Source organism: Henckelia pumila, unplaced genomic scaffold (genome assembly GCF_033568475.1).
Source record: "Henckelia pumila isolate YLH828 unplaced genomic scaffold, ASM3356847v2 CTG_466, whole genome shotgun sequence".
NCBI lineage: Eukaryota > Viridiplantae > Streptophyta > Magnoliopsida > Lamiales > Gesneriaceae > Henckelia > Henckelia pumila.
The window spans coordinates 6,396,332-6,408,502 of NW_027331833.1; the positions used below are offsets into that span (position 1 = coordinate 6,396,332).

At 34.5% G+C, this 12,171-nt stretch overlaps 1 protein-coding gene across 1 annotated transcript; it reads left to right on the forward strand.

Annotated features, from left to right (window-relative positions):
* Positions 1 to 2,634: 2,634 nt before the first annotated feature.
* On the forward strand, positions 2,635 to 5,042 carry LOC140872575 (GDSL esterase/lipase At4g10955-like). Its single transcript, XM_073275458.1, has 3 exons — positions 2,635 to 2,684; positions 3,636 to 3,744; positions 3,932 to 5,042. The coding sequence occupies exons 2-3, from the start codon at positions 3,683 to 3,685 to the stop codon at positions 4,908 to 4,910; spliced, it is 1,041 nt and encodes a 346-aa protein (XP_073131559.1). The 5' UTR covers positions 2,635 to 2,684; positions 3,636 to 3,682; the 3' UTR covers positions 4,911 to 5,042.
* Positions 5,043 to 12,171: the final 7,129 nt, after the last annotated feature.

The following is a 12,171-nucleotide window of genomic DNA, read 5'->3' on the forward strand; positions in this document are numbered from 1 at the left end:
CAAATAACATGTTGAATTATTAGACAAGGAATAATACATCAACAAATTAATAATTTTAAAGACTTGAGGGTATTTATGTCATTTCGGTTAATAAAAAGTCAAATAAGTTTGGCCAATTACATTTTAGGTATGTTACCATAATTTCTGGCGCAAAGAGTTTCAGCTTATGTTTTGAAAAGTGAAGAACTTAATAAATAATTTAATTTTGTAGAGGAATTGTGCTATATAGAAATTTCACAAAGAGCTGAAATGCTATAAGTCCGTGTTTTGTATACAAAACATTTTGATGCAAGACTCGTAAATCTCATATGGACCATCAGAGGGGATGATATCCAATGACTAAAGGGGGAGTGAAAAATGAGGTATTGAAATATTTAAATGCTGGTATTATTTACCTCTTTCATATAGTTAATAATTTTCTCCGGTACAAGTTTGAAAATTTTAAATGTATTAGCCCGTGTTTTGTATGCAAAATTGTCATTTTTAAAATTTATCATGAACTAAATTTTTTCATTTAGAGGGACGACGTAGCGAGATTGAAAGACATGTTTGTGATATTTTGACATAGTTTTGGTATTTTTTTTGTTTAATTTATTTCTGTTTGCCTGATTTAATGTTTTCAATTTATTGGTCATAAATTGAATGATTTCTATATTTAGATTCATCACTCGAGAAATAGTAATTTAAACAAGACATAGGAAAATACATCATTGACGATTTTAGTGTTCTGAAGGCTTATAATTCTATTGAAGCATTTGAAAGAATTATTGTGTTATTTATATTATTTAATATTCGATTGTTAATATCAATATAATTAGAATTGATATTAGATAATTAAATTCTATTCATCACTTGGGAAATAGAATACATAATATTATGAATTCTTAGCTAATAAATTAGAAGAGTTTGCAATTTGGATGTAAATGAACCAAGCTGCTCGTGAGTTATTCGAATATCGACTCAATAAAAGCTCGTTTGAGTCTATTTAATGAGTCTCATCAAGATAAAAAACAAAACAAAACAAAACTCAAGCTTTAGAATATTTGGCTCGTTAGCTCGTGAACAGACTTGTTACTTTGTTAGTAGGTTCGTTAGTCAGCTCTTAGATATACAAATTTTAATAAAAATATTATATTTTTCTCTAAATATAAAATTTAGTTTTAAATAAATTAAAATTTATAATATATATTTTTTAAGCTCGTTTAGGATTTATAAAATTTTGAATAAGCTCGTTATCCATGATTATATTCGAATAAAGTTCAAGCTCGGTTTGATTATAAACGAGTAAAATTCAAATATTCAAAAGTTCGACTCAACTCAGCTCGACTCGATTACATCCATATTTGCAATGAACATGCTCTTAGAGTCGATCGAAATTGCATTTTTAGGATTCCCTCTCTAGCTAGTTGATATTCGCTTACGAATCCATATATTTCTTGCAAAATTTTTATTAATTGATTGAATATCCTATCATCATTGAAGCTCTAAATATGATTATGTTTAGATTAGTTTCATATATTTAATGTCATATCAATTATTAATTCTTTGGGATTAACGATACTCTTATTATCCTATATTAAAACTTGACATTGTGTGCTTACGAGTGAAAAATCATATTATATATAGCCCAAAAAATATAATTGTATGTCCTAGTAAACTTGATTAAAAATATTTAATAACGTTTTTTTAACTGGTTCATTCAGTTTAATCGAACATGAATATTTATAACTAAAACCAAACCATCTTATTCGATTTTTTAAAAAAATAATAAAATTGAACTTCCGAATGAAATGGACCAAATTTTAAATCCTGAATCGGTTTGGTCGGACTTTTGTTCATCACTGTTATAGAAATAATTTGATTTATTTCAAATACATCAAGACAAATTCAACGTGATCCGCATCCTAGCTAGTCTAAATCATTAACTTCTTACCCAATTATATATTATTAATCTTAGGAAAAATTGCTTTTTTGGTCCTGTATGTTTGTCACTTTGCGATTTCAGTCTTTTATATTTTTAGATTTCAGTTTTAGTCCGCTATCTTTATTTTTTTGGCAATTTTAGTCCTTTTTCCGACGTGGCGCTGACGTGGCACCAATTCAGTGCTGATGTGGAGCTGACGTGTACAGTGCCACGTAAGCATTTTCGAATAAAAAGGACCAAAATTGCCAAAAATCAAAACATGCAGGACTAAAACTGAAATGTGAAAACATAAAGGGCCAAAATCGCAAAGTGACAAACATATCGGACTAAATTTGCAATTTTCCCTTAATCTTAATTGCCCAAACTATGAAAGTGTAGGAGCCAATGTAAGTTTCCTCTACACGTTTGATGAGCTTGACCAAGTCTTAGTCTACTACTTTATTCCCGTATTCCAATTAATAATAATAAAAATAAAAATACTCGATCTCTAATCTTTGATTTATGATGACTTATTACAGCAACTTGCAACTTTGCCATAGAAATCGATGTAATTTGAATATTTTACATAATTGACTTGGAAAAAATGGAAGTTGACTTTGCAAATTTATGTTCAGTACTTGTCTGTACTATTTACAATGTCAACTCGAATGAAAGTTGACTTGCATTCACATATTGAAGATTATATAGATCAGTTGGCCATACATCACAACTTCAAATCCAGCAATTTGTAGAGAGGAAAAGATTTGTTCTCATCTTCGAGGTAACTTTGATTTCGGAATTTTAGGGTCGTTTACATGAGTTTTTGGTTAAGTGCCTTAACTAAAAACTTGGAACAAGTTTTTTGTTTTGTTGTTTTGTTTTTGGATCACATGGAAAGTTATTCTTGTTTTATCCTTTCTTCATGTCTAAGTTCAGAAGGGCCACCAAAAAAAAAAAAAAGGAAAAAGAGTGCAGATTAAATAAGATATAGTGAAGTGAGTATAGATCAGGGAAAACGTGGAGAGAAAACTCATGGACCTAGATTGTGGTTGTGTAAGTTGGTCTCATTGTAATTTTAATTGATTATACACAAAAAGCATCGAGTTCTTTTTATACAATCTGTGGGAGAAGAAACCAAAGACTGGATAATCCGTCATCGGGTTCATTCTATGCTACATCGAAAATATACTCTCTATGTATTTTTATACAAAAAGTTCATCTTGGAGTCCGTTAATAATACTTTTGTGTTTTCAATTCAGAAGTTCATATCAACATCTTGTGTACAATGTACCGAAAATAACACTCTCGATGTAGCATAAACCAAACCATGCCAACGATAAAATTTCGAGTAGATGGATTAGAAGAAGAGTGTTGCTATTAGAAGAAGAGTGTTGCTAGCCAAACTAAAGATCTATCTATTTAATAACTGAGACATCAAGAGTTAAGAGGGACTCGATCTCTATTTGTATTTGTCCATAATTGGTGTGTGTAATACCATTTTGCTTGATGAATTTGGCTTGATAGATTGGACTTGTGAAGAGCTACGCCAGAAATTGTCCGTGTTGATGTTTAAATTTTCGGTTTTGCATGATTTAATTAGATCAATATATAATCTAGGCAAAATAATTAAAAACAAACCAGTAAAATAAGAATATGAAATTTTTATGTAAATGTTTTAAGATGTCGTGTCTCATTGGATTGTTTGGATCATGTTTTCCATTTTCTAGCACAGATTTCATCAAGAAAGCTATAAGAGCAAAACGTACGGTGAAGTACTCAATGGCTTCGGAGAAGGAAACTTTTAGCCTCACGGGACCAACTTTTTTAACTTCAGTCGACTGGTACGATTATATTTAAGTAATGTTTGCAAGACTCGAATAAAGCGATTATGGATTTTTTTTTAAAGAATAGATTTTGCAATCGCTTTTTCCAAAGCCTTGCAAACATTACCAATCTTCTAAAATCTTGAAGTTCGATCTCCCAATTGCAAGTTAATGAATCTACTTGGCATAATATAATATCCAACAGGAACAACTCAAACCATAGAAGATCCGTCGCGGCAAGCCTAGTTCAGGGAGTCTATATCCTCGAACGAGACCGCCACCAAAATCGCCAAGCCGCCCTGGCTCCTCCCTGGTGGGAATCCTTCCATTTCGTGCTCCACCGTGCCCTCGTCGACGACCACGATCTCTCCATCTTCGGAGCCATTTACGAGTTCAAGTTCCCACCTCCACACTACACCAACCCCGGCCTGAACCCCCCTCGGTTCGTGCTCGCGTTTCGCGGACCCATCAACAACTCAAGCAGCAGGTCCGAGGATCTCAAGCTGAATCTCAACTGCATGATCAACAACCTAGAAAGCAGCACTCGCTTCCGCATCGGATTGGAAATGACCCAAGAGATCGTCTCACACTTCGGCGTGGCCAATGTCTGGATAGCAGGGCATTCCATCGGGTCCTCCATAGGACTCCTCGTGGGAAGACACATGGCCAAGAAAATGGGAACACATCTCGAAAGCTACCTCTTCAACCCTCCTTTCGCATCGCCGCCGATCGAGAAGATCAAGAACGAGAAGGTGAGAATGGGGCTGAGGGTGGCCAACAGTGTGATCACTGCGGGGCTCGCTGTTGCTGCAAATGGCGGCAAAATCCCGACGAAGGACCCCGTGAACGACCCGTTTCTGGTCCTTTCTACGTGGGTTCCTTACCTTTTTATAAACTCCGGCGACGTGGTGTGTTCGGAGTACGTCGGATATTTCGAGCACAGGGAAAAGATGGAGAAGATGGGCGCGGGTAAGATTGGGAGGCTTGCAACGAAGCATTCGATAGGGAGCATTGTTTCGGGTGCTAGGGGCAAGGATTCTGATGCGGCGCATCTGATTCCTTCTGCGTATTTGACCATTAACTCCAATTCTTCCATGGGTTTGATGGAGTCTCATGGGATTCATCAATGGTGGAGGCTGGACTTGGAGTTGAAGTACAAATTGTATCAGTACAAGGAAAAGTAAACACGATATATATAATTATATATGATGATCGATCGAGTTGGAGTATGATATTAAATGTTGAACATACAATTTCTTCTTTAAATTTCGTTTCATATTAATTAAATCTTTTTGATTGGCTTCATTGATTGGATTTTTGTTGAGTTATTTGGGAATCAAAATAAAAGAATAACGTGAAAGAAAGAATTTGAGAATGCAAAATGAATTATTTTTATTAAGCAACAAATTTTTTTATGTATATACTATAATCTATATATCTATACTAGTATTCCACCGGTGCGATGCACGAGTGTTATTTTTATGTAATTAATGGTAAAAAAATTAGTGAGTATAAGTGTTTGAATAAATAATCAAAATACAAATAAATTATGGTTGGGTTTAGATGAAAGTATATGAAATCCATAGATAACTTACACAAAAAATAAAATTCATATTTATATTTATTTACAGGATTTTATATTTAAACTCCATTTCCTGTTATTTGCACTCTATTATGAGTAAATTTGCACTACATTTTACATATGAAGTGGGGTATAGAAAACATAAATGAAGTGTAAATATAAACTTCCTTTATTTACACTATAAGTGAGCTACTCACAATGTATTTCGGTAGTAATCATTTAAAATTAGTTGTGGTTAGAATGTGTTTTGAGAGTTTATAATCTTTTTAAATTTTTTTGGTAAAATTTTTTTAAAAAAAATTATAAATCGTTAAAATAAACGGTTTGATAACTTATAAGTTGTATTTAAAAAAGTTGGTTCACCCCAAATTTTTTAGAAAATGTCGTATTTTAATATTTTACTTCCTCATATCATCCTTGTATATTTTGAAATGTCCACCATGCCCACGCTCATTGTTTAAATTAACCTACAAATATAGCAGCCACCTATTTTTAACTTAACATTAAATATAAAATAATTTTATTTTTTAGAAAAAAATATTTTTTTAATTATAGGTGTAAAATTTATGGTAAAATTTTAAAAATATTTTTGCACAAATTCTAAAACTATTTTTGGTAATTTTGATAATAAAAGATCTTACAATATCAAATACAATAACATCTTTAAGTTGTTTGAAATAAGTTTATCCAAACACTTTAAGAGTTTATTTTTAAAATCAGATCTAACATCTTAAAAACTCATAAAAAAAACTTATATAAGCTTTTAAAACTTATAAACTATCTTTAATAAGTTTAGTCAAACAACGTACAGAGTAAAAATAAGCAAGAGATTGATCTGAGTTTCAACTATTTAAATAATTTTAACAATGCAAATAAATTTGAAATCTATAAATTTCCAATGACCCAATCCAAATGCAACCTAGTTTGATTATATATCGTACATTCGGAGAAAAATTTGAAATAATTTAGAAACGATGAAAAACTTCATGATACAAAATTTGTAGTTAAATTTTTTCTAATTGTTATCACTAGCTACCACATATTGAAATTTTAAGAATCCTGGAATTCATTATTTTCAAACATCGTGATTCGTAACTTTGTATACAATTGACCATAACAAAACACCGAACTCTTCAAAATAAATCTTCCATGAGACAATAATTGGCTTTGTCCTCAAAGAATAATGTTTTTGTTAAAATAAATAAAGTGTGCCACAATCACCTATTAAAACCAAACACGAAATTTTGTTTGATCACGAAAGAGACTATTTTAAATTTTTTGTAAATTCAATCATATTTTTATCTGTATTTAATTAAATAGTTATTACTTATTATATCATTTTTTTTTCAATCTTTACTGCACATATGTATATATGCATATCGAAAAAACAGCCAATTTATTAAAAAGCAACAATTAAATTGTCTTAAATTCAATCGTATTTTTTTATTTATTTTAAAATTATTAGATAAAAGAGACAATCACTTATAATATCATTTTTTTAAATCTTCAACAATGTCTTCTTCTTCTTCTTCTTTTTTAAAAAAAATATTTGTGACGTATATGTATACGTGTAGAATACACAAAACAATCATCCTGTTAAAATTAAAAATTAATTTTATTTGATCATGAAAAATATTATTTTTAATTCTGTTTAAATTCAATCGTATTTTTATTTATATTGTCAATTTTGATATTAAATAGTCTATCAATCATAATATCATCTATTTTTTTAAAATCTCAGCTATGTATATCTATATATGCATCAAAACAACCCCATATTTATGTAAAAAAAAAAAAATATTGAAAGCAAAAAATAAATTTTGTTTGATAAAAATAATATTATTTTAAATTTTGTTTAAATTCAATCGTATTTTTATCTATATTTTAAAATTTTTAGCTATCACTCATAATATCTTATTTTTTATTTGTTTTTCAATTCACTGTAATATATATAATTTTTAATTAAATCATATCTTTATTGTTGAATCCGACATTTTGGTGATAACAAACAACAACTCATTGTATAGGAATGTGCTGTCAATCCTTTGTATTTCAGGAATCTACTACAACTCCTACCGCAACCGTCTAAACCCTTCAAGTTATCTACCGGAAGCTTGTCAACCGCCTTTGTCTCTCGACCGGTTGCAGTCACAAGCCTATCGACTGGTTATTCAAACCAGCAGAGGATAAATCTCTCTACCGGAAGAAAGTCAACTGTTTATCAAGATATCTCAAGACAAATACTTGAGACAAGACGTTCTTTGCAAGATCTTTTATTAAAAGCAGAACCGGCGTATCAGAAGATCTGTTGACTCTTGCATCGAGACAACAGGTTGCACTAAAATGGCAAAAACGCAGAATGGCTACAGATAAAGCATTCGACCGTTTATACCAGTTTTGGACTCTGGAAGTTGTCTGCATCTAAAGAAGTGTACGATCTTCATACAGAATCATCAACGCATTTATGAAGCATTAAATGTGCATTCAATGCAGCATCAGAACATTCAAAATAAAGACGTTGATGATTGACCTATATAAAGGGAAGATTGCTCAAGAAGTAGAGAGAAGACAAACAACTCGAAAAATCTCAATCAACTCAATCACTTGAATACTATCAGAAGTCCTCATCTGATATACTGAAGCAATACTTGAGCACACTTACAAGATCATTCACTTGCTGCTCAAATAAACCCTCGCCTACAGTTTACATATCTGATCTTCAAGGATCATCCTAGGGTTTCCAAGCCTCTCGACCGCTCTGCAGTTTGAGAAGCTCAACCGGACTGTACTCATTATTGAAGAGACTTGAAGCTACTCTGAAAGCTTCCACCAGTCTGATAAGAACTGAGAATCTTATCTGTGTAAATCTAGGAGTTTCGGATTAGGCATTGGATAAGTCCTAAGTCTGAAGTGGGTGTATTGCAAGACGTTGTAATAACCAAAGTCTTCTAGTGAATTCCTTCCTAAGTGGAAGAAGGGGAGACGTAGAAGGATTAAGCCTTCGAACTTCCATAAATCGTGCCTCAGTCTTTACTGCTATTTATCTTACATATTGCTCATACATTGTGTTATAAACTTTGCATCACTAAAACCTCTGAACTATTTCCGCACTATTTAAGTTGTTCAAACCGTTTTAGATGTTGAGAAAACAGATTAAGTGAACTAAACCTCACTTGATCATTTTGAAAAGGAAGAAGAAAAGTTTCAGAGTGTATTCACCCCCCCTCTACCCTCTGAACCGATCCCAACAAGTGGTATCAGAGCGGGTTCCTTTCTCAACTGCTGATTTAAAGTTTTAAAATCATGACTTCTTTCAACAAAATTCCTATGTTTTCTAAAGAAGATTATGATGACTGGAAAATTCGCATGCAGGCACATCTTGCAGCACAGGACGATGACATGCTATATGTCATAACAGACGGTCCCATCAAAATCATGAAGGTCAACCCAGCTCTAACCGATGGTGCAGGACAAATGATTGAGAAACCAAGAGCTGAGTGGACTACTGAGGACAAAAAGAAGGCCAATCTTGACAATGTGGCCCGGGACATCCTATACAAAACACTGGACAAGAACATGTTCAGCAAAATCAAGTCATGCTCCACAGCAAAGGAGATTTGGGAGAAGCTCACTCAGCTGTGTGAAGGAAATGACCAGACCAAGGAAAACAAGCTCACCATGGCCATTCAAAAATATGACAATGCCAAAATGAAGCCAGGGGAAACCATGGCTGAATTTGATGAACGGTTTAGTAGTATCATTTGTGACCTTATTGCTTTAGGAAAAACTTATACTAACCGTGAAATTGCTGTGAAGGTTATGAGAGCTTTGCCCAAAGAATGGGAAATCAAGACAGTGGCCATGAGGGAGTCAAAAGACTTAAGCAAGGTTGAACTGCATGATCTCTTTGCAGATCTCAAATCCTACGAGTTCGAGCTCAACATGAGGACAGAGGATGAACCATCTAACTCTCAACCAACCAAGGCCTTAACCTCAACGGTGATGCGTCCACCGGTCGAAGAAGCTCCAAAGAGATCAGCTGAGCAAATCAGCAACGAAGTCATGACACTCTTTGTCAAGAAATTTGGTAGATTTATGCGTAAAAACAATTCTAAATTTAAAAATTATCATAAATCGGACCATACAGACGATGGTCCTACTTGTTTTAACTGTGGCAAGCCAGGCCATTTCATTGCAGATTGCACCAAGCCTAAGAGCAATGATCAGAAGCAAGTCTTCGAAAGAAGAAGGGGCAAGGAGGACAAGAGGACGTTTAGAAAAGGTAGAGACCAAAGGGTTCTAGTAGCAGACGAAAGCAAAAGCAAGTGGGCTGAATCTGACTCTGACAACCCCGATACCGGAAGCTCTTCAGATGACAGTGAAGATGAAAAGGTGGAATGCCTCATGGCTGACATCGAAGAAGAAGCTGAGGAGGTATTTGACTTTGGTTTGCCTGAATTTACTCACAGTGATCTAGTTACTGCTTTACACGAAATGGCTAATGAATACAAAGCATTATCCAAGGAATTCGAGGAGGTAAAGGCAGAAAGAGCTGACCTAAAAGATAAGTCAAGCGAATCAAGCTGCATGCAGCGAAAAGAGCTTGATGGTCTTAAGGTCAAGCTAAGTCTGCTGGCTACTGAGAATGACACCTTGAAAAGAGTGTTCCAAGCAACCTTGACTGAGAACAAAAAACTACTTGAAATAATTAAGGCTTGGAATAAATCTTCTGTAACCATTGACAAGATTCAAGAAATCCAAAGACCGGCACATGACAAAACCGGTCTAGGGTTTGGAACAAATGAACAGTCTATGGAATCTTGTATTCAGTCAAGCCTGGACAAAGGTAATCTTAACAAAATAAGATTTGTCAGGTCCAGCACGATATATGAACATGATGAGTGCAGCTTTGACAAAAATCAGAAAGTATCTAACGAACGAAGCTCTAAGCATAGAGGGCTGGGATATGTGGATCCCCAGATCTCTAATCAAAGAGGAACTTGGATTAAACCAAAACCTAATGAAAGAAGAAAGGGAAACCAATCTAATTTCAAAAGGCCATGGAATGAGTCTAACTACTCTAAGAGAAGATGGTCAAAGGAGAAGCCTTACCAGTACTTTAATTGCAGGCCAGTTCAAAAGAGGTACAGGCTAACTGATAAAGATAAAAAAGGCAAGCAGCACATAGCAACCTCACAAGCACACACATTTACTGCTTATCGACCGCACAGATTTCTGGACACACACACGGGCAAACCTGTAAGGGTGTTCCAGGTGTGGGTCCCGAAAGGGCTAATCCGACCTGGACCCTACTAGATATGGGTACCAAAAGTTCCTCACTTTTTGCAGGTACTAAAAGTCCAAACGGGCGAGAAGACCACTTCTATCAAGGATACTGCCTGGTACTTAGATAGTGGTTGCTCACGGCACATGACAGGGAATCCAGAACTTCTAACAGAGGTCGTGCTGTGCAAAGGACCAAAGATCAGCTTTGGAGACAACTCCAAAGGTAAAACCGTGGGTAAGGGTAAGATTATCCATGGTAACATCATTATTAAAGATGTGTTGCTTGTTAACAAACTGTGCTATAATTTGATAAGTATTAGTCAACTATGTGACAATGATCATTCGGTCGAGTTTCACAAACACACTTGCATTATCAAAAATGACAAAGGTGAGACTCTTATGACCGGTGTAAGAGACCTAAACACCTACAAGGTAAACTGGTCTTGCTCACATACTTCTTCACCTACTTGTCTTACTGCTCATCATGATAAACATTGGTTGTGGCATAAGCGGTTAAATAATCTAAATTTTAAGTCCATCTCTAACTTGAGGAAGCATGATTTGGTTTCTGGTCTGCCTGAAGGAGATTTTATAAAAGACAAAGTTTGTCCTGCTTGTCAACTAGGAAAGCAGGTGAGAGCAACCTTTAAAAATAAAGGGTGTATGTCTTCCTCCAAATGCTTAGATTTACTTCACATGGACCTATTTGGTCCTATACCAGTAAGAAGCATTGGGGGAATGAGATATGCTCTTGTTGTTATAGATGACTTTTCTCGATTTACTTGGGTCATCTTTTTCTCTTCAAAAGATCAAACTGCACCTCACCTGATTAAGCTTTTTAAACGTTTGCAAAATGAACAATCCACTGTGATAGATAGAATCAGGAGTGATAGAGGGACTGAGTTTTTAAACACCGCTCTTATGACTTATCTAGATGATCAGGGAATCAAGCATGAGTTGTCAGCTGCTAGATCCCCACAGCAAAATGGGGTGGCTGAAAGAAGGAACCGTACTTTAAAAGAAGCAGCCAGAACTATGATTGCTGATTCAAATGTTTCTCAAAGGCTTTGGGCAGAAGCAGTTAACACAGCTTGCTATACTCAAAACAGATCTATGATTAATAAACGATTTAACAAAACTCCATATGAGATCTGGAATGGCACAAAACCTGATATTTCATACTTCAAAATTTTTGGGTGCAAATGCTTTATCCACAACAATGGCAAAAATCATTTGACAGCCTTCGATGCCAAAGCAGACGAAGGAACTTTTATTGGTTACTCAGCCGTTAGCAGAGCTTATCGAGTGTTCAATCAAAGATCACTAACGGTAGAGGAAACCATTCATGTTGTTTTTGATGAGTCTACTCTTTGTACAGAACAAATTCAAGGGAGCATAAATGATCTGAGTCATAGACTGGAAAACACAAATCTACAGGAAGAGAGTGACAGTGATCCATATCCTCCAAAGAAGGATGATCCAGTTCCCTCTACCGTGTGTGATCAAACAAGGCCAGAAGAGGATCCACCGGTTGATAACGATCCTCTTGCCAATGATGAGCCAGTAAACGAGGACGT